Source organism: Dama dama, chromosome 1 (genome assembly GCF_033118175.1).
Source record: "Dama dama isolate Ldn47 chromosome 1, ASM3311817v1, whole genome shotgun sequence".
NCBI lineage: Eukaryota > Metazoa > Chordata > Mammalia > Artiodactyla > Cervidae > Dama > Dama dama.
In genome coordinates, this window is record NC_083681.1 from 76,834,186 (window position 1) to 76,856,880 (window position 22,695).

Below are 22,695 nucleotides of genomic sequence, written 5' to 3' on the forward strand. Positions count from 1 at the left end.
CTTTTGAAATATCCCACCCTCACATTCTCCCACAAAGTTCAAAAGTCTGTTCTGTATTTCTGTGTCTCTTTTTCTGTTTTGCATATAGGGTTATTGTTATCACCTTTCTAAATTCCATATACATGTGTCAGTATGCTGTAATGTTCTTTATCTTTCTGGCTTACTTCACTCTGTATAAGGGGCTCCAGCTTCATCCATCTCATTAGGACTGGTTCAAATGAATTCTTTTTAATGGCTGAGTAATATTCCATGGTGTATATGTACCACAGCTTCCTTATCCATTCGTCTGCTGATGGGCATCTAGGTTGCTTCCATGTCTTGGCTATTATAAATCTCAAAAATATACAAGCAACTCCTGCAGCTCAATTCCAGAAAAATAAATGACCCAATCAAAAAATGGGCCAAAGAACTAAACAGACATTTCTCCAAAGAAGACATACAGATGGCTAACAAACACATGAAAAGATGCTCAACATCACTCATTATTAGAGAAATGCAAATCAAAACCACAATGAGGTACCATTACACACCAGTCAGGATGGCTGCTATCCAAAAGTCTACAAGCAATAAATGCTGGAGAGGGTGTGGAGAAAAGGGAACCCTCTTACACTGCTGGTGGGAATGCAAACTAGTACAGCTGCTATGGAAAACAGTGTGGAGATTTCTTAAAAAACTGGAAATAGAACTGCCATATGACCCAGCAATCCCACTTCTGGGCATACACACTGAGGAAACCAGATCTGAAAGAGACACGTGCACCCCATTGTTTATCTTTACCTTTTAAAATAAACTTTAGAATTATTCTTGTTTAGATTTAATGTAGAAAAACAGTAGAATTGTAGATCTATTTGCAGACAATGATAAATTTGCATCCTCAAGTCTTCCAAATCATAAGCACTCTACATTGTTATGTTTATTTAGATCTACTTCATGTTTTACAATATAAGATATATCATATTTTAATAAAGTTCTTACATATATTTTTAAATTAATCTGGATGTGTGATTATTTTTTCATACTATTTTAAATGTCATTTGTAAAATGTTTATTGTTTTTTAATTAGGATTCAATGCATTTTGGCAACTCTAACAATATCTTGATAGTTTTATAATTTATTTGTAGATTATTTTGGATTTTCAACATGCATATCATACAATATCTAATTAAACATTTTCTGGATATGTTGTTTCCAATGTTATTCCTTTTATTTTTTCTTGTGTTTGAAAACATTAGTACAATTTTGGATAAACAGTAAAAGTGGGTATCCTTGACTTCCTCATCTAACAAGGAAAGTATCAATACTTAACATTTCATGCTTAAAGTATTAAGCAAAGTTATCTCATGTATTTTTTTGTATGTGTTTGCTTGTTATATTTTGTTTTTTAGTGAGTGAATGTTGAATTTATCAAGCTAATTTTCCTCATTTTAACTCCATTAATATTTTGATAGGGTAAATTATATTTTAAAAAATTTTCTAATGTCAAAATATGTGCTTTTTTCCTGAGAAAATTACTGTAAACATTATATATTTACATTTTTATTAGTTGATTGGTTTAATGTGTCAATATTTTATGTATAGTTTAAAATTCTATGATCATTGATAAGATTGTTCTGTAATTTTCTTTTATTGTCCTTTTCTTGTTACTTTTTGCTGTCAAAATTATATTTTTCTCTTAAAACAAAAATGGTAGGAGAGTCTTCTTATTCAATTCAGTGAATATTATGTAGAAATGAAAAAGAGTGTGATAGGGAGAAACACATATTAAAAAAAACCTATAAGTTAAATGCTATTCAGTTCAGTTCAATTGCTCAGTCTTGTCTGACTCTTTGTGACCCCATGGACTGCAGCACGACAGGCCTCCCTGTCCATCACCAACTCCCAGAGTTCACTCAAACTCATGTCCATTGATCGGTGCTGCCATCTAACCATCTCATCCTCTGTCATCCCCTTCTCCTCCGCCTTCAATCTTTCCCAACATCAGGGTCTTTTCAAATGAGTCAGCTCTTCCCATAAGGTGGCCAAAGTATTGGAGTTTCAGCTTCAACACCAGTACTTGCAATGATTATTCAGGATTGATTTCCTTTAGGATGGACTGGTTGAATCTCCTTGTAGCCCAAGGAACTCTCAAGAGTCTTCTCCAACACCACAGTTCAAAAGCATCAGTTCTTCGATGTTCAGCTTTCTTTACAGTCCAGCTCTCACATCCATACATGACTACTGGAAAAACCATAGCTTTGACTAAACCGACCTTTGTTGATAATGTCTCTGCTTTTGAATACACTGTTTAGGTTGGTCATAACTTTTCTTCCAAGGATAGGATCTTTTAATTTCATGGCTGCAGTCACCATCTATAGTGACTTTGGTGACACCTCCCCCCTCAAAAAAAAAAAAAAAAAAAGTCTGCCACTGTTTCCGCTGTTTCCCAATCTATTTGCCATGAAGTGATTGTACTGGATGCCATGATCTTAGTTTTCTGAGTGTTGAGCTTTAAGCCAACATTTTCACTCTCCTCTTTTACTTTCATCAAGAGGCTCTTTAGTTCTTCTTCACTTTCTGCCCTAAGGGTGGTGTCATCTGCATATCTGAGGCTACTGATTTTCCCAGCAATCTTGATTCCAGCTTGTGTTTCATCCAACCCAGCTTTTCTCATGATGTACTCTGCATATAAGTTAAATAAGCAGGGTGACCATATACAGCCTTGACATGCTCCTTTTCCTATTTGGAACCAGTCTGTTGGTCCATGTCCACCTCTAACTGTTGCTTCCTGACGTGCATACAGATTTCTCAAGAGGCAGGTCAGGTGGTCTGGTATTCCCATCTCTTTCAGAATTTTCCACAGTTTTTTGTGATCCACACTGTCAAAGGCTTTGGCATAGTCAATAAAGCAGAAAGAGATGCTTTTCTGAAACTCTCTTTACTTTTTTGATGATCCAGGGGATGTTGGCAATTTGATCTCTGGTTCCTCTGTCTTTTCTAAAACCAGCTTGAACATGTGAAGTTCACGGTTCACGTATTGTTGAAGCCTGGCTTGGAGAATTTTGAACATTACTTTGCTAGCTTGTGAGATGAGTGCAATTGTCCAGTAGTTTGAGCATTCTTTGGCATTGCCTTTCTTTAGGAGTGGAATGAAAACTGACCTTTTCCAGTCCTGTGGCCACTGCTGAGTTTTCCAAATTTCCTGGCATGTTGAGTGCAGCCCTTTCTCAGCATCATCTTTTAAGATTTGAGATAGCTCAACAGGAATCCCATCAACTTCACTAGCTTTGTTTGTAATGATGCTTCCTAAGGCCCACTTGACTTTGCATTCCAGGATGTCTGGCTTTAGCTGAGTGATCACACCATTGTGATTATCTGGGTTGTGAAAGTCTTTTTTGTACAGTTCTGTGTATTCTTGCCACCTCTTAATAGCTTCTGCTTCTGTTAGGTCCATACCATTTCTGTCCTTTATTGAGCCCATCTTTGCATGAAATGTTCCCTTGGTATCTCTAATTTTCTTGAAGAGATCTCTAGTCTTTCCCATTCTGTTGTTTTCCTCTATTTCTTTGCACTGATCATTGAGGAAGGCTTTCTTATCTCTCCTTGCTTTTCTTTGGAACTCTGCCTTCAAATGGGTATGTCTTTCCTTTTCTCCTTTGCTTTTGTCTTCTTTTCACAGCTCTTTGTAAGGCCTCCTCAGAGAGCCATTTTGCCTTTTTGCATATTTTTTTTCTCGGGGATGGTCTTGATCCCTGTCTGCTGTACAATGTATGAACCTCCGTCTATAGTTCATCAGGCACTCTGTCTATCAGATCTAGTCCCTTAAATCTATTTCTCACTTCTACTGTATAATCGTAAGGGATTTGATTTAGGCCATACCTGAATGGTCTAGTGGTTTTCCCTACTTTTCTCAATTTAAGTCTGAATTTGCCAATAAGGAGTTCATGATCTGAGCCACAGTCAGCTCCCAGTCTTGTTTTTGCTAACTGTAGAGCTTCTGCGTCTTTGGATGCAAAGAATATAATCAGTCTGATTTCGGTGTTGACCATCTGGTGATGTTGATGTGTAGAGTCTTCTCTTGTGTTGTGGGAAGAGGGTGTTTGCTATGACCAGGCGTTCTCTGGGCAGAGCTCTTAGCCTTTGCCCTGCTTCATTCCGCACTGCAAGGCCAGTTACTGCACTCCAAGCAGTCACTCCAGTAATGGCTATTACTGCTGCGCTTAGTCGCTCAGTTGTGTCTGACTCTTTGTGACCCCAGAGACTGTAGCCCACCAGGATCCTTTGTCCCTGGTATTCTCAGGCAAGAACACTGCAGTGGGTTGCAAAGCCATCCTCCATGGGGTCTTCCTAGCCCAGGGATTGGACCCAGTTCTTCCACCTTGCAGGCAAGTTCTTTACTGTCTGAGCCACCACGGAACCTATTAGTGGAGAAGGCCCTCAAGCAACTGTGATTTTTATTATCTATTTATGTGAAGAAAATAGTGTTTGAACCCTGACTTCACATACCAATTTTCTGGCCCAGGAAATTAGGTTTGTTGTGTCTTGTTTACTTCTTTGTGAAATGTGTATATTGGGTTAGCCAGAAAGTTTGTTCTGGTTTTTCTGTAACATGTTATGGAAAAACTGGAATGAACTTTTACGGCCAGCCCTACATTAGGAAATTGTAAGTTTGCAGTCACTAAATTAGTTGCTATTTAGTTAATAATAAGTTAAAAAAATATTGCTTACTACTCCCCAAAACTACCCCTCAACCAGGATCCAACACACTGACAGTCACAGAAACTAAAAATAAAGTCTGGCAAATGTAGCAAAATAATGCAAAGTGGTGATACTTACAGCTACATATTACATTTACACTTTTTCAGTTCAGAATTGATAGTATGTTGGCATAAAGCAGAGCTGGTTGTAGTATTGAAGATACAATAAAATGGGACTACTAATGTGAATGCTGGCATTTTAAAAATAGATTATATAATTTTTAATTTAAAAAATAAGTTGCAAAGATATTTCAGAGTTTTCATCACACCTCACTGTACATTGTTAGTAGGAATTCAAAATGTTGTAACTGCTATGGAAAATAGTATAGAGGTTCTCTATTAAGTTGAAAATTATATTGTAAATGATCCAGAAATCCTTCTTATGGGTATTATCCTAAAAATTTGAGGTCAAGCTTTCAAAAATATTTTAGCATTCCCACTCACTGTAGAACCATTCACAATAGCCAGGGTGTGGAAACAACTGAAATGTCTATGGACAGATAGTTGGATAAAAGAATGTGGTGCACATGTAAACAGAGGAATACAATCTGACCTTTAAAAAGATGGAAATTGTGTAATATGTGACTACATGGATGAAACTTGAAGACATTATGCTAAATGAAAATGTCAGTCATAGAAAGACAAATACTGAAGGATTCCACTTATATGATATATCAGAATCAAGGAGTGGAATAATAGTTATCAGAGGCTAGTGGAGAGGGAAGCGGGAATTTACGAATCAATGGTCAAGAAGTTTCAATTTAGCAAAGACACACACAGTGTACTGTACAAAATTATATGTATAGTCAACAGTACTGTATTGTACACTTAAAAATATCTTAAGAGGGTAGATCTCATATTGCGCTCTTACACAATAAAATAAAATTTAAGAAAGAATTAATGGTATATTATGATGACTAAAATTTAAATTTTTTTAGATTCCATCTAGTTTGTTTTTTCCCACTAATACACTCTTTTCTTTCTGAGATGTAATCCGGGGTCCCATATTGGATTAGTTTTCACATCTCCTCAGTATCCTCTGGTCTGAAACAGTGTCTCACTCCTTTCTTGTTTTTTCTTGACTTTGACAATTCTAAGGAATATTGGTGAGGTATTCTGAAGAATGTTTCCGGATATGGGTTTACCTACTGATTCTCTCACGTTAAACTGGTAGTGTAGATTTTCAGTATGGTTTTATCACAGAGGTGACGCTTTTCTCACGACATCACATCAGGGTGAATGATATCCACATTACATCACTGGAGAAGACCACCTTTATCTTTTGCTTAAGGCAGAGCTGGTCAAGTTTCTCTACTATAAACTTGAGTGCTGGATTTGACATGCAGTTAATAACAATTATTTCTATATATTTTTTTTCATATTTCAAAGTCTACATTTCATGCTTATTCGATGAATACCTGTTGTTTCTAAAGTTCAATTTCAAAAAAAAGTAATTAATGGGATAGATGTGGTGGTGTAATTATCTTTAATGATTTAGAAGAAAACACATCCACTAAAATGACACAAGAGACAGTGTCTCATAATTAAATGGTTTGTGGTCCACTGAGCATTACTCCAATTACAATTCTGTGTACTTCATATATTCATGGTCATGGGGGGAAATATAAGACCCAGGGTTTGGCAGAATTTAGACTGTGGATTCAACTTTTAACTTTTTCTTTGTATTTTTTGATACTTCTAATGTCCCTAGAAATAAAACGCCATTTTACCGTCATGCTCATTGAAATATACTACCATTTTGGCAAGCCTAAAGTCTTTTAATATCTTAAAGATTGTTTGAATACTGAGAAGAAATATACCTGAGATTCATTAATCCTAAAAAGAAATTCTCAGTAAATTAATCAAGAACATCTGGTTTCAGGTCAGTTCATGTTTCTTTCTGTATCTTTCAAATTAAGTGGAAAAGATGGAGCTACAGCTCATATAGACTACTCCACAAATTATAGATTGATCTCTTTCTATGATTAGAAACATTTTAATTTGCACTAATATGGCATGAAGTGGTTTTGACAATTAAGATTTGTATTACTGAAACTGGCAGCAATGAGCAATAGGGAAATTGAAAAATACACAGAATTCTGTAATTCTATAAACCTAGTTCCAATTTGAATACAAACCTACCATTAATCCACTGATTTTCTCCAAAATCATTTGAAATTGCTAAGGTTGAACACTAAATCAAGTTTTCAGTCTGTTTCGTTATTGATGTGAGTATTGCATCAGTAAACTAAAACAGTGGTTCCAGTCTTCCTAATATACCGGGGTGTTGCTAATATTTTCAAATACTGAAGGAAAGCCATTTATTAAAATAGTCTGAATAATAATGGATATTTACAGTGTATCTGCCCAGTCCCTCTTGCTATTGAAAAAAATATTCTGATGACATATTATTTATGTCTAGGGTTGTTTGTAGTGGATATCAAGTAGGCCTTCATGGAGCTGAGTCCGTAGCTTGACACTTGATCTGGACAAAACTAAGATGAAACAGGCCATCCATCTAATTTTACTGAAGTTTTATGTTCGTATCTTGGGGCCATTCATTTTAAGGCATTGCAGCTCTTGCTTCCCCATCTTCTCCAAGTTTGCCTTGTAACAGAGGTTTACTCATTGGTAGAGAAAATTTGACTACATCTTGAATGCATTTTGTATAAAATTATTGTTGGCAAATATAATAATTAATTATATATAATTTATAAATATAAGTTATATCCTTTTGTTTCTCATAACATCATATGTATTTTATATTATATATTTAATTATATATTGGTGGCTGAGACTATAAAGAATCTGTTTGCAATAGACCTGGGTTTGATCTCTGAATTGGGAAGATCCCATGGAGAAGGGAATGGAAATCCACTCCAGTATTCTTACCTGGAGAATCACATGTACAGAGAAACCTGGTGGGCTACAGTCCATTGTTTTTGAAAGAGTCAGACATGAGAGAGCAACTAAAACTCATTTATAATTTTAGATATATATCAAAAAGGTTTAGCTGCTAAGTCATACTGGAGTGGGTTGCCATCTCCTTCTCCAGGGGATCCTCCCGATCTAGGGATTGAACTCAGGTCTCCTGCATTGCAGGTGGATTATTTACTGACTCAGGCATTAGGGAGGCCCGCAGCAATACTGGGGTGGGTTGCCATTTTCTTCTCCAGGGAATCTTCCCCACCCAGGAATTGAACCTGTGTCTCCTACATTGAAGGTGGATTCTTTACCATTAAGTCACTGTGGAAGCCTTATATATTAAAATAGATTATCTAAAATCACATTTACAAATAATTAACATGTTAATTAGATTCAATTAATGACTGAATCAATGTTAAGCAAAATGTCAATATAAAAACCCAAAAGTTATCCCAGGAGGCAGTATAACCTTAATGGAGGTTCTTATGGAAGGTACATGATTATTTCAAGAATAAGATTCTATAATTAATTTAAGCACCAGATGGAAGGCATAAACTAGTTAAAACTTAAGATTTATGCCAATTCACAAACTTTATGGGTGCTTAATTCTTTAACATGACTAGAATATAAAGAAAATTATACTAAGATTTATATGGCACCTTTTACACATTTTGTGATCTCCTTGATCCTTAGTGTAATTGTTAGAACCATAGAAAAGTACTCTGCTTCTTTTTGGCACCTCAAAATCTTGTGATTTACAATTTATCTTGTGTTCCAAATTTATATTTTAGCTGTATATTAAAAATACTAACTAAGGGCTAAATTTTAAATGATAGGATGAATAGTTTGTATTTTAGTGGTTCTCATAATTTATCATGCATCTTAAATCACCTGGCGGGCTGGATAAATCACAAATTGTGGGCTCCATTCCAGAGTTTTTGATTCAGGACGTTGGAGACAGGGCTTGAGAATTTGCATCCCTAACATAGTCTTAGGTGTCCCTGCTGATGGTGCTTTGAGGACCATACCTGGAGAATATATACCAACTCCCCAGAAACATGAAGCTTCTGCCTTTTCTGTTTCTCTTTTCTATTCATTTCTATTTTTCAGGAATAATGTTTGGCCCTTTGTTCAACAGGAATCATGCTGCTATCAGAAGGAAATCAGAGTATCATACCCTCATTTATTCTCCTGGCTTTTCAGAATATCCAGAACTCTGGGTCCCACTTTTCCTTGTTTTCTTGTCTATCTACACAGTCACTGTGGTGGGGAATTTAGGCATGATCATAATTATCAAGGTCAATTCAAAACTCCACACGGTCATGTACTTCTTCCTTGGTCACTTGTCCTTTGTCGATTTCTGTTTTTCTACTGTAGTTACACCCAAACTGTTGGAGACTTTGATTGTGGAGGACAGAACCATCTCTTTCTCTGGTTGCATTGCGCAATTTTGTTTCGCTTGCCTATTTGGCGTAGCAGAAACGTCAATGTTAGCAGCGATGGCCTCTGACCGCTTCGTGGCAGTCTGTAGCCCCTTGCTCTATGCCGCTGCGATGTCCCCGAAGCGCTGTGCTCTCTTGGTGGCTGGCTCTTACTCCTGGGGTGTAACGTGCTCCATGACACTCACATGCTTTCTTCTCGCGTTATCCTATTGCAAGTCTAGCACCGTAAATAATTTTATCTGTGACCACTCTGTAATTGTTTCCGTCTCCTGCTCAGATCCCTATGTCACTCAGATGTTATGCTCTATTATTGCCATATTCAATGAGGCGAGCAGCCTGGTGATTATTCTGATGTCCTATATGTTCATTTTTATCACTGTTATGGGGATGCCTTCTGCAAGTGGGCGCTGGAAAACCTTCTCTACCTGTGCTTCCCACCTGACAGCCATCAGCATCTTCCATGGAACCATCCTTTTCCTTTTCTGCATCCCTAACCCCAAAACTTCTTGGCTCACAGTCAAAGTGACTTCTGTGTTCTACACAGTACTGATTCCTATGCTGAACCCCTTGATCTACAGCTTGAGGAACAAAGAAGTAAAAAATACATTCACAAGATTACTTTTCACAAAACCGCTTTGTCACTCCACATAATATTTTTAAAGTCATTATTTTATTTCTGAAAAAAAAATTGATGTCCTATGCTACAGATTGTTCCATTCTTGCAGTGTAATTGATGTTTCAAATATTTTAATAAATACAGTTTAGGTTAATGTATCTATGGCAGGATAACATTTTATTGATGATTATTGATTTTTGCATACATCAGTGTTTAGCAAAATAGCTGTAAACTATATGTAAACCAAAATTTTAAAAAAATGACTGCTTTTTTTGTAGTATTTATAAATTATTTTTGAGTGAATTCAAATGTATTAAAAGTTTATGGGTATATGATGAAATAAGCTATTATTTTCTGCTTTGGCCAGTTGGCATGTACAACATAAGAAAAATAATTAAGGAGAAAGTTCAAGCTTCATACAAAGAATGAATAAAACTGTTTATGACATCCTCTTCAAAACACAAGTCTGGGAAAATTAAAGACAGGAGGGCAACATGGACTCCAAGAACTAATCAATTAAATACACAATAACAATAAAATATGACTAACCACCCAACAACACAATTATTCCAATCATACAATGACCAAGTGCTGTCTTAGACTAAAGTGTTTAGGCATGCATGACAGCAATCTGTCTTTCACTATATCACAGAGTTTGCTCATACTCAGTCCATTAAGTCAGTCAAGCTATCCAACTATCTGATCCTCTGTTGCCCACTTCTCTGCTTGCCCTCAACATTTCCCAGCATCAGGGTCTTTTCCAATGAGTCAACTCTTCTCATCTGGTGGCCAAAGTGTTGGCACTTCAGCTTCAGCCTCAGTCTTTCCAATGAGATTTCAGGGTTGATCTCCTCTAGGATTGACCTGGTTTGATCTCCTTGCTGTTCAAGGGACTCTCAAGAGTTTTCTCCAGCACCACAATTTGAAAGCAACAATTAGGCACTCAGGCTTCTCTACTGTCCAACACACACATCTATACATGATTACTGGAAAGACCATAACTTGGACTATATGGACCTTTGTCAACAAAGTAATGCCTCTGTGCTTTTTTATTATTATTATTATTTTTCATTTATTTTTATTAGTTGGAGGCTAATTACTTTACAATATTGTAGTGGTTTTTGCCATACACTGACATGAATCAGCCATGGTTTTACATGTGTTCCCCATCCTGGTACCCCCTCCCACCTGCCTCCTTATCCCATCCCTCTGGGTCTTCACAGTGCACCAGCCCTGAGCACTTGTCTCATGCATCCAACCTGGGCTGGCGATCTGTTTCACACTTGATAACATACATGTTTCAATGCTATTCTCTCAGATCATCCCACCCTCGCCTTCTCCCATAGAGTCCAAAAGTCTGTTCTAGACATCTGTGTCTCTTTTTCTGTCCTGCATATAGGGTTATCATTATCATCTTTTTAAATTCTGTATATATGCGTTAGTACACTGTATTGGTGTTTATCTGCTTTTTAATACAGTGTCTAGGATTGTCATAGCTTTCCTTCCAAGGAATCATAGATGAATGAATCATAGATGTAAACATAAAAATGAAAACCAAAAAATATTTAGCATAAAACAGAAAAAAATTTTCATAAGTTAGGATGATAATTTTTTGAACGAACATAAAAAGGATGGATTTTTAAAAAAACAATAAAAGGTGCTTCATTGCCATTAAAATATTTGGTTAAAGTTTCTTAAGCATAAATGACATCATTAATAAAGTGAAAATACAAGCCATAGATTGTGAGTAAGTATTTGCAAAACTTATATTTGATAAATGATTTCAATGTAAAACACACAGAGGAAGTCTTTATACTCAGTACAAGAAGAAAACCTACTTAAAGTTTTGATGAACTATCTGAACACACATTTGACAAAACAGAACACACAAATAAACACATGAAAAAATACTAAGCATAGCTAGTCATCAGTGACATTCTTATTAAAATTAAAACTTAAACCACAAGGAGAAACTACTCTACTCCATTTAGAGTAGCTAAAATGAATAAGAGATTCAAATACTGCTGAAAATGTGGAGCAAGTTAAATGCTTATGCATTTCAGGTAAGAGTACAGGGTAGATAACTTTGAGAATAGTTCAGCAGTATCTTGTGAAGTTACACAAGCACCTCCCGACTATGACGCTGCAGAAACTGTGATGGCAGTTAGTTTCAGCCTCGGAGTTGGCGGCAGTTTGTTGAACAGCATGGAAAACTAATATCCAACGAGGTTGCTAGCTCTGGGTGACCAGGGTGTAGATACTGGCTCCAAAGCTAGTCCAGGGTACAGAGGTGTCAGCAAGGGGGGGAAGATGCCCCTTGGAACTCAATCCTATCTCAGTGAGAGAATAGCCATGCAGACTTGTGGGATTTTGGATCAAGACCACACTATGTACAATAATTCTGTGCCTGGTGGGAAACAGCCTCTGGTGTGTTATCCCTTCCTGGTAGAGTCTGGCAAGCGTTAGTCAGGTTGTCAGGAGCCTTGGGGAAGCATTTGTTGCTGCTGTTTAGTCGCTAAATTGTGTCCAAATCTTTTGCGTATCCATGGACTACAGCCCACCAGGCTTCTCTGTCCAACAGATTTCCCAGGCAAGAATACTGGAGCGGGTGGCCATTTTCTTTACTAAGGGTTATTCCTGACTCCAAGCAGGGATAGAACCTACATCTCCTGCACTGCACTTTTTTTTTACCGCCGAGCCACCAGGCAAGACAGTGGATCTAACTGTGTGATATTTCAGTATAGTAGAACCAATGGATTGATTGATAGTCAGAGGTTTTAGAGATTTAAACATGTTTCCAAAATGCATTTTCCATTTTTAAGACACTGTATTATTTAATTGTATTATTATAAATTTGAAAGTGTGGATTACTTATATTTAGAAGAAGACACAATTTAGTTTCAGTAAGGAACATCATTGTTTCTGAAGACAATAATATTTAAGTTAAGCAACAAAATCAGAGACCAAGTTATACTGTTTATACATCTCAAAACACATGCACTTCAGACACAGAATGGGAAAGAAAAATCACATAGCAAATATATATAATAGCAGTTAATATCTCTGAGCAGTTTCATTTTTGCTTGTTTGTCTTTCGTTTTGGGTTTTATTGCAGTCATCAAGTTTTCTTATTCAGTTCATGTATTTTTTTTTATAATTATTTTTAAAGAAATTCATGAAATGGACTATTTGAGGTGCCATCTCCAGTGATTCAGAAGGAACTACCTTTTTGCAAATTGCCACATGAAAAAAAAACATTCAAGCTAATTTATTGATGTGTGATATAAAAATAAATAGCTCAAGAAATACTCTCTAGGGTCTAAATCCCCAAGGTCACAGAAGCATAAATAAGCCCTGCGTTTTGTTCATAGGAATCAGATTCAGCTTCCAAATCTCTCTCTCTCTCTCTGTTTCTACTTTTCTCTGAGTTTTCCTGGATATTAAGAAACGAGTATATTCCAGTCACATTAAATTTTTGTGGGCTTCTCCTACATTGATTAACTCCTTAATGTTTTACTTGATGTTTGAATTCTGAGTGGGAACTCCCCTGGAGACAATTAATAGTAGAAACGGGATCTTCAGGTGAGTTGGTTTCAGGTGGGATGATCTATCTTGTTTCTTTTCTCTCCTTTGGGGAACACTGAGATCCTGAAACCTCTAAAGCAGTGGACACGCTGTCAGTCTTTGTGCGATAATGTCTCCCAAGTCCATTTTCCGGAAGGCTGAGCTTTGATCTCCTCCCCCTTCACTGGGGTATCGTCCTGGATTTTGCTTTGAGAATATCCACACTGTGCTTCTCAGAGTAGTCACAATGAAATATTTTAAAAGAATATTATAATGCCTGGGAATTCCTCAATGCCTCAAAATTGAGCTGAAAGAAGATAAGAATTGCCGGGGTCCAGCCTCGGCAGGATCCAGGGGGTACCCTCGCGATGAACGGTGTTGGTGAGAGAAGACACGTTGAGACCAGCCTTGATGGGGCCAAGTCTGCGAGGGGGAGAGAGAGAAAGAGAGAGAGAGAGAGAGTGTGAATGACCAGACGGGGGGGGGGTGGGGTGCAGAGTCTGGCAGAGTCTGGCAATGCTTTGTTTTTTACCATGGCTTTTTTTTTTTTTTTTTTTTCCATTTATTTTTATTAGTTGGGGGCTAATTACTTCACAACATTGCAGTGGATTTTGTCATACATTGATATGAATCAGCCATGGATTTACACGTATTCCCCATCCTGATCCCCCCTCCCACCTCCCTCTCCACCCGATTCCTCTGGGTCTTCCCAGTGCACCAGGCCCGAGCACTTGTCTCATGCATCCCACCTGGGCTGGTGATCTGTTTCACTTTAGATAATATACATGCTGTTCTCTCGAAACATCCCACCCTCACCTTCTCCCACAGAGTCCAAAAGTCTGTTCTGTACATCTGTGTCTCTTTTTCTGTTGTGCATATAGGGTTATCGTTACCATCTTTCTAAATTCCATATATATGTGTTAGTATGCTGTAATGTTCTTTATCTTTCTGGCTTACTTCACTCTGTATAATGGGCTCCAGTTTCATCCATCTCATTAGAACTGATTCAAATGAATTCTTTTTAACAGCTGAGTAATATTCCATGGTGTATATGTACCACAGCTTCCTTATCCATTCGTCTGCTGATGGCTTTTATACCCTAAATTAGTACATTTCTAAGGGGAAGATAGTTTAACATTACATCAGCTTGTCCTTCACAAAACCAGGGTGTTTTCTGCATACTTCTTTGTTTATGAGGGTCTTGTACATTATCTTCTGGCCTTGGGGCCTATTAACATTTTATGCAAGTCAGGTGAATGTGAACCTATTTTCTGTTTCTGTGGTGACCTTAACTGAAAGGTAGCAGTCTCATAGGGCAACAGTACAGAGTGGAAGTATAACCTTGTTAACACAAAAATTAATCCTTCTGCAGAAGTTGTCAGTTGCGTTTATCTAAGAGGTTTACCCCACACTGACTCTGCGGCTTTGGTGAGGCAGCCTCTACCTAGCACTCCTGGCTGACAATTAACAACCATTTCATTGTTACCACACTAGGGCTAAGCTCTTATTTTTCTAGATCTAAAACTATATTAACAGTGGTTTCTATAACACAACCTTAGCACATTAAGAGCAAAAACACAGCAAGCAAATGTTAACCCAATAACCACCTTTAGAATAATTTTTTATTAATGTTTTCTAATAGGACTCCTTCACCCCTCAAAAAGGCTCTATGTCTATTAGGGCTTTTATATAATCAGATTCTTTATGCTATTTTATGATTAGGATATTATAAGCAATCATGCATATTAGTATCAAGGGCATAAATGCATTTGACTAACAAACTACCAGCAAAGGAGTTTAAATTAAAACACTCCTTTCACCCTGGATAATCTCATAAAATACCACTACCTGGGAAAATTATTGATTAAAGTTCTAAATTGATTCTTATTTGGGAAGAAATCGGGAAGGCCTTCTGCCTGTGTCACAGAAATTAGGGAGTAGTCTATTGAAGCAAGCATCAGAAAGACAGATATCATCTTTAAGGTGAGCGCCGGGGGCAGCTTTTTGGAATCCCTGAAAACCTGATCTGCCTTGCCCATCAGGTTTTCTTCCTCATGACCTTGTCATGGGTGGGATCTCGTGTGCCGGGTCCCGGCAAAAAATCATATGTATAAAATAATAATGAACCCTATAATATACAATTCCATTTTTCTGACAGTAATGTCTGCAGGTACGTCAAGGGTGTGGAAAATATGGCTGAAGTGAAAAGGAAAGTGTCCTCATGATAGTAATTTGCATGAAATGCTTTATATATTGTTCAAGTGCTGCATCAGTATGTAAGAAAAGGGGAAATTACAGGCATTATATTCTGAGAATACTGACTTGATTAAAGAAGGTTGAAATTTGAAGAATATAGCTAGGATAAGGGTTTAGGTAAAACGGAGCAGAGAAATTTAGATTTGATAAATTAGTTAATAGGGAGAAATTAAATTTTAAGAGTCAGAAATTGTCATAACAGCCACAGTAACCAAGAAAAGAAGAAATTGATTTTCTCACAGTGCAGGGTAGCAGCAGCACAGGGAAGTTGGCTGAGCCTAGGTGACCATGAGATTAAAAAGGGATGATTAATAAGGGTCAGATAATAATGAGAAAACAGGGGAAACAGAGACAATTTATTGAAGGATAGTGATGGATGAATTAGCATGGACAGGGCCAAGAAGAAGTTCAGAAAAAGAGCTGAGCTACTCTTTGACATCACAAATTGTTCCTGCACTATTGTTGCTGCCAACTTTGAACCTTGATCTGTTTCTTAGATTGTTTAAAATAATATGTGTTTAAAAATAATACCAATTATTCAGAGTATTAAGAATTAAAATGGATGAGGGTGGGAAAACCTATATATTTTGAACTGCATGACAGTCAGACTTTGTGCTAATTATATTAATATAATGTCATTTTCTAATGATACTTATACACCTATAAAATATATATGATCATATCATAATTACTGATAAAGAAGTTGAGGCTCATAAAATTTGAGTGATTCACCAAAAATCATATAGTAAATGCCAAAGCTTGGAACTGAATTTAAATCTAAGTTTCCAACTCCTTGCTTCTTTCATTGTGCCAGTCTGTCTGTCACTAGCTCTTTTCCACTTCCCACCGATTCCCTTTTCTGCATATAGGAAATGCATTTCTTGAGTCTCAAAAGTACCATAAAGCTATTCAAGAAATAATGAATAATTTCTCTCTTCACATGATCAGACAAAACTAAAATTGCATCTGTGTTTATGAGAGTCGAACTGATGGTCCCTTTAATAATGAATATTTCAGATGTGTGCTTGTTATTGGTTAATTTATTTAAAAATCTTTGCTAAAAAAATATACTTCTGTTGCTATAAACTGCTTACCAGTACAAGATGCTTTTGCTTTCTCAAAATAATGTATACCAATAGTGATTGTATGACTCAAAGCAAGATTATCACCTGTAGTTTTAATCAAACTCAATATTCCTGTCACCAGAAGTGTTGAGGGTGATAATGTAACCACTTGTGTTTATTACGGTATTCTCTGATTTTCTTGAGAAACAGTATAGAATGTGAAAGAGTTGAGCAAAATATATTTTAAGTTACTCTGTAATTCAAATATTCTGTGAGCACTGAATGCTATAATATTCCTAATAAATTTATTAGATTAAAAATATTGATAGCAAGTTAGGAGATATTGATCAAAGAATTTAAAAGACTGCATTGAGAGCAGCAGTGAGACAATGAGCGACATCAGTGACACTATGTGAGACAAATGAGAAATAGTCAAATGGGAAAGAAAGCAGAAGTGAGGGCACTACAAATTATAATACAACTTCATTACTGTACCAGGTTCCTGCATTGAACACAAAGCCAATAATTTTACCAGCAGACTGGAATCATTGGAAAACCTGAAGTTAGAGCTTTATTTCTTTCGTTGTCCATTTATGTTTTCCAAAAGGTGAAAATTATTGTGGTGACTCATGACCTCTGCCTTTTCAATGATCTTCAGTTTGAACATAACGATAGAAGTACTATGGCCTCTAAAAATATTACTCCTCCTGCTTTTTAAAATAAATTTGAGTGCTATGTTTTCATTTTTTGTTATGTTACTCCCACTAAACAGCACAGACCTTCAGATTGGTGGAACTGAGAAAAATATGTTTTTCTACAACACTAAAGAAATATGTCTCTTTAACTCTAAACTAAATTTAGTTTCTGTCACTCATGATCAACTTCAAACCTAACTCATCACTAGCAGGCTGTGTTAATTCAAACACGTGTCTTAACTCATATATGCTTCCATTTCCTTTTGTAAAATATGAGACTGCTTGTTTTGAAATTCAAAGTGTTATTTAGTGGTAAAACGAAGGTACCAATATTTTAACACAATGTCTGCTGCGCGATAAATATGATATCCATGCACCGTCATCATTAATATTGTTATTATTTTATTATCACTGTCTCAGATTTTCTCCAACAATTATGTGGTTTGCTGAAGGAAATCAGAGTGCCGGAGCCACATTCACCCTCTTGGGCTTCTCAGAATATCCCAATCTCCAGGTACCCTTGTTCCTGGTTTTCCTCACCGTCTATGCAGTCACCGTGGTGGGGAACCTGGGCATGATCGCCATCATCAGGATCAGTCCCAAAGTCCACACCCCCATGTACTTTTTTCTCAGTCACTTGTCCTTTGTTGATTTCTGCTATTCCACCACAGTTACACCCAAACTCTTGGAGAATTTGGTTATGGAAGACAGAACCATCTCTTTCACGGGATGCATCATGCAGTTCTTCTCGGCTTGTATGTTTGCAGTGGCAGAGGCGTTCATGTTGGCAGTGATGGCCTATCACCAATTTGTGGCCATTTGTAAGCCTCTACTCTACCCAGTGGTCATGTCCCCAAAGCTCTGTGCATCGTTAGTGGCCAGTCCCTACACGTGGGGTATAGTCTGCTCCCTGACACTCACCTGTTCTCTCCTGGCGTTATCCTTCTGTGGGTCTAGCATCATAAATAATTTCCTCTGTGAGCACTCTGTCATTGTCTCTGTCTCCTGCTCTGACCCCTTCATCAGCCAAGTGCTCTGTTTTGCCATCGCCATATTCAATGAGGTGGGCAGCCTGGCAATTATCCTCACTACTTATATTTCCATTTTTGCCACTATCAGAAAAAAGCCCTCTGCTGGGGGGGGTGCCAAAAAGCCTTCTCTACTTGTGCCGCCCATCTGATTGCCATCACCATGTTCCATGGGACTATCCTGTTCATTTATTGTGTACCCAGGTCCAAAAACTCATGGCTCATGGTCAATGAAAGTTCTGTCTTTTATACAGTGGTAAGTCCCATGCTGAACCCTCTGATCTATAGCCTCAGGAACAAAGATGTAAAAGAGAGTGTCAGGAAATTACTGAATCACTTAATACAATTTGGTTGAAGATATGTATTTCCAAAAGAAATTTGATCTATTACATAGTGTTATTTAAATCTTCTTGTAGAGATGATGACTCAAATTATGTAGTCAACTCATTAGATCATAAATTTACAGTCATAAATTGTCTATTTGATCTCTTAGGTTCTGTTCAGTTCAATGTCAAATAAAATAGCTGTATATCATGTGTAAAATGATGTGTGTTGTGAGTGTATGCAAAGTGAAACTGTGAGTTGTTCAGTCATGTCTGACTATTTGTCACCCCATGAACTGTAGCCTGCCAGGTTCTTCTGTCCATGGAAGTCTCCAGGCAAGAATACTGGAGTGGGTAGCAATTGCCTTCTCCAGGGGATCTTCCTGACCCAGGGAATGAACCTGGGTTTCCTGCATTTCAGGGAGATTCTTCACCTTCTGAGCCAACATTGAAGCACTGTGGGTGAATAGTGTCTCCCAAATATCCATGTCACCCAAAACTCAGAATGTCACCTTATTTGGAAATAAGATCTTTGCAGATGTAATTAAGGTAAGAGTCAAGATGAGCTTAAAGTGAACCCCAAATCCAATGAGAGTGTCCTTATAAGACAGAAAAAGATACACAGAGACACACACGGAAGGAGGGTGTGTGACTTCTGCTTCTCTCTCTTTCCTCCTAAAGCATACACAATTCTTAAAAAAAAAAAAAAAAAAAGGGAGGTGGGAGGGGAGCTCGGGATGGGGAACACATGTAAATCCATGGCTGATTCATGTCAATGTATGGCAAAAACCACTACAATATTGTAAAGTAATTAGCCTCAAACTAATAAAAATTATTAAAAAAAAAAAAAAAAAAAACCAAAACAACAACTCATTTTTAGGATTGTTGGTACATAACTGCTTCCTGGTTGTTGGTAAGCCTGTGCTTTACACAGCTGTTGTGCCCCAGAAACCGTGTTCCATCCTTCTGGCTGGTGCTACAGCTGAGCATAGACTGTTTCTTTCTTTCTTTCTTTTTTTTAATTAGTTGGAGGCTAATTCCCAATTCCTCTGGGTCTTCCCAGTGCACCAGGCCCGAGCACTTGTCTCATGCATCCCACCTGGGCTGGTGATCTGTTTCACCATAGATAATATACATGCTATTCTTTCGAAACATCCCACCCTCACCTTCTCCCACAGAGTTTAAAAGTCTGTTCTGTACTTCTGTGTCTCTTTTTCTGTTTTGCATATAGGGTTATCATTACCATCTTTCTAAATTCCATATATATGTGTTAATATGCTGTAATGTTCTTTATCTTTCTGGCTTACTTCACTCTGTATAATGGGCTCCAGTTTCATCCATCTCATTAGAACTGATTCAAATGAATTCTTTTTAACAGCTGAGTAATATTCCATGGTGTATATGTACCACAGCTTCCTTATCCATTCATCTGCTGATGGGCATCTAGGTTGCTTCCATGTCCTGGCTGTTATAAACAGTGCTGCGATGAACATTGGGGTGCACGTGTCTCTTTCAGATCTGCTTTCCTCAGTGTGTATGCCCAGAAGTGGGATTGCTGGGTCATATGGCAGTTCTATTTCCAGCTTTTTAAGAAATCTCCACACTGTTCTCCATACCGGCTGTACTAGTTTGCATTCTCACCAACAGTGTAAGAGGGTTCCCTTTTCTCCACACCCCCTCCAGCATTTATTGCTTGTAGACTTTTGGATAGCAGCCATCCTGACTGGCATGTAATGGTACCTCATTGTGGTTTTGATTTGCATTTCTCTGATTATGAGTGATGTTGAGCATCTTTTCATGTGTTTGTTAGCCATCTGTATGTCTTCTTTGGAGAAATGTCTGTTTAGTGCTTTTGCCCATCTTTTGATTGGGTCATTTATTTTTCTGGAATTGAGCTTCAGGAGTTGCTTGTATATTTTTGAGATTAATCCTTTGTCTGTTTCTTCATTTGCTATTATTTTCTCCAAATCTGAGGGCTGTCTTTTCACCTTACTTATAGTTTCCTTTGTTGTGCAAAAGCTTTTAAGTTTCATTAAGTCCCATTTGTTTATTTCTGCTTTTATTTCCAATATTCTGGGCTGTGGGTCATAGAGGATCTTGCTGTGATTTATGTCGGAGAGTGTTTTGCCTATGTTCTCCTCTAGGAGTTTTATAGTTTCTGGTCTTACATTTAGATCTTTAATCCATTTTGAGTTTATTTTTGTGTATGGTGTTAGAAAGTGTTCTAGTTTCATTCTTTTACAAGTGGTTGACCAGTTTTCCCAGCACCACTTGTTAAAGAGGTTGTCTTTTTTACATTGTATATCCTTGCCTCCTTTGTCAAGATAAGGTGTCCATAGGTTCGTGGATTTATCTCTGGGCTTTCTATTCTGTTCCATTGATCTATATTTCTGTCTTTGTGCCAGTACCATACTGTCTTGATGACTGTGGCTTTGTAGTAGAGTCTGAAGTCAGGCAGGTTGATTCCTCCAGTTCCATTCTTCTTTCTCAAGATTACTTTGGCTATTCGAGGTTTTTTGTATTTCCATACAAATTGTGAAATTATTTGTTCTAGTTCTGTGAAAAATACTGTTGGTAGCTTGATAGGGATTGCTTTGAATCTATAGATTGCTTTGGGTAGAATAGCCATTTTGACAATATTGATTTTTCCAATCCGTGAATACGGTATGTTTCTCCATCTGTTTGTGACCTCTTTGATTTCTTTCATCAGTGTTTTATAGTTTTTTATGTATAGGTCTTTTGTTTCTTTAGGTAGATATACTCCTAAGTATTCTATTCTTTTTGTTGCAATGGTGAATGGTATTGTTTCCTTAATTTCTCTTTCTGTTTTTTCATTGTTATTATATAGGAATGCAAGGGATTTCTGTGTGTTAATTTTATATCCTGCAACTTTACTATATTCATTGATTAGCTCTAGTAATTTTCTGGTAGAGTCTTTAGGGTTTTCTATGTAGAGGATCATGTCATCTGCAAACAGTGAGAGTTTCACTTCTTCTTTTCCTATCTGGATTCCTTTTACCTCTTTTTCTGCTCTGATTGCTGTGGCCAAAACTTCCAACACTATGTTGAATAGTAGTGGTGAGAGTGGGCACCCTTGTCTTGTTCCTGATTTCAGGGAAATGTTTTAAATTTTTCACCATTGAGGGTAATGCTTTCTGTGGGTTTGTCATATATAGTTTTTATTATGTTGAGGTATGTTCCTTCTATTCCTGCTTTCTGGAGAGTTTTAATCATAAATGGGTGTTGAATTTTGTCTAAGGCTTTCTCTGCATCTATTGAGATAATCATATGGTTTTTATCTTTCAATTTGTTAATAGGGGTATTACATTGATTGATTTGCGGATATTAAAGAATCCTTGCATTCCTGGGATAAAGCCCACTTGGTCATGATGTATGATTTTTTTAATATGTTGTTGGATTCTATTTGCTAGAATTTTGTTAAGGATTTTTGCATCTATGTTCATCAGTGATATTGGCCTGTAGTTTTCTTTTTTTGTGGCATCTTTGTCTGGTTTTGGAATTAGTATGATGGCGGCCTCATAGAATGAGTTTGGAAGTTTACCTTCATCTGCAATTTTCTGGAAGCGTTTGAGTAAGATAGGTGTTAGCTCTTCTCTAAATTTTTGGTAGAATTGAGCTGTGAAGCCATCTGGTCCTGGGCTTTTGTTTGCTGAAAGATTTCTGATTACAGTTTTGATTTCCTTGCTTGTGATGGTTCTCTTAAGATCTTCTATTTCTTCCTGCTTCAGTTTTGGAAAGTTATACTTTTCTAAGAATTTGTCCATTTCATCCAAGTTGCCCATTTTATTGGCATAGAGCTGCTGGTAGTAGTCTCATGATCCTTTGTATTTCAGTGTTTCTGTTGTGATCTCTCCATTTTCATTTCTAATTTTGTTAATTTGGTTCTTCTCTCTTTGTTTCTTAATGAATCTTGCTAATGGTTTGTTAATTTTGTTTATTTTTTCAAAAAAACAGCTTTTAGCTTTGCTGATTTTTACTATGGTCTCTTTAGTTTCTTTTGCATTTATTTCTGCCCTAATTTTTAAGA

General features: G+C 37.0%; 1 protein-coding gene and 1 pseudogene across 1 annotated transcript; both read left to right on the forward strand.

Moving 5' to 3' along the window:
• Positions 1 to 8,802: 8,802 nt before the first annotated feature.
• On the forward strand, positions 8,803 to 9,752 carry LOC133063997 (olfactory receptor 5D13-like). Its single transcript, XM_061153969.1, is given in 2 exon segments — positions 8,803 to 8,848; positions 8,851 to 9,752. Coding segments are annotated over 2 exon segments (948 nt in total).
• A 7,980-nt stretch (positions 9,753 to 17,732) lies between these two features.
• LOC133064095 (olfactory receptor 5D13-like) lies at positions 17,733 to 18,679 on the forward strand (annotated as a pseudogene).
• Positions 18,680 to 22,695: the final 4,016 nt, after the last annotated feature.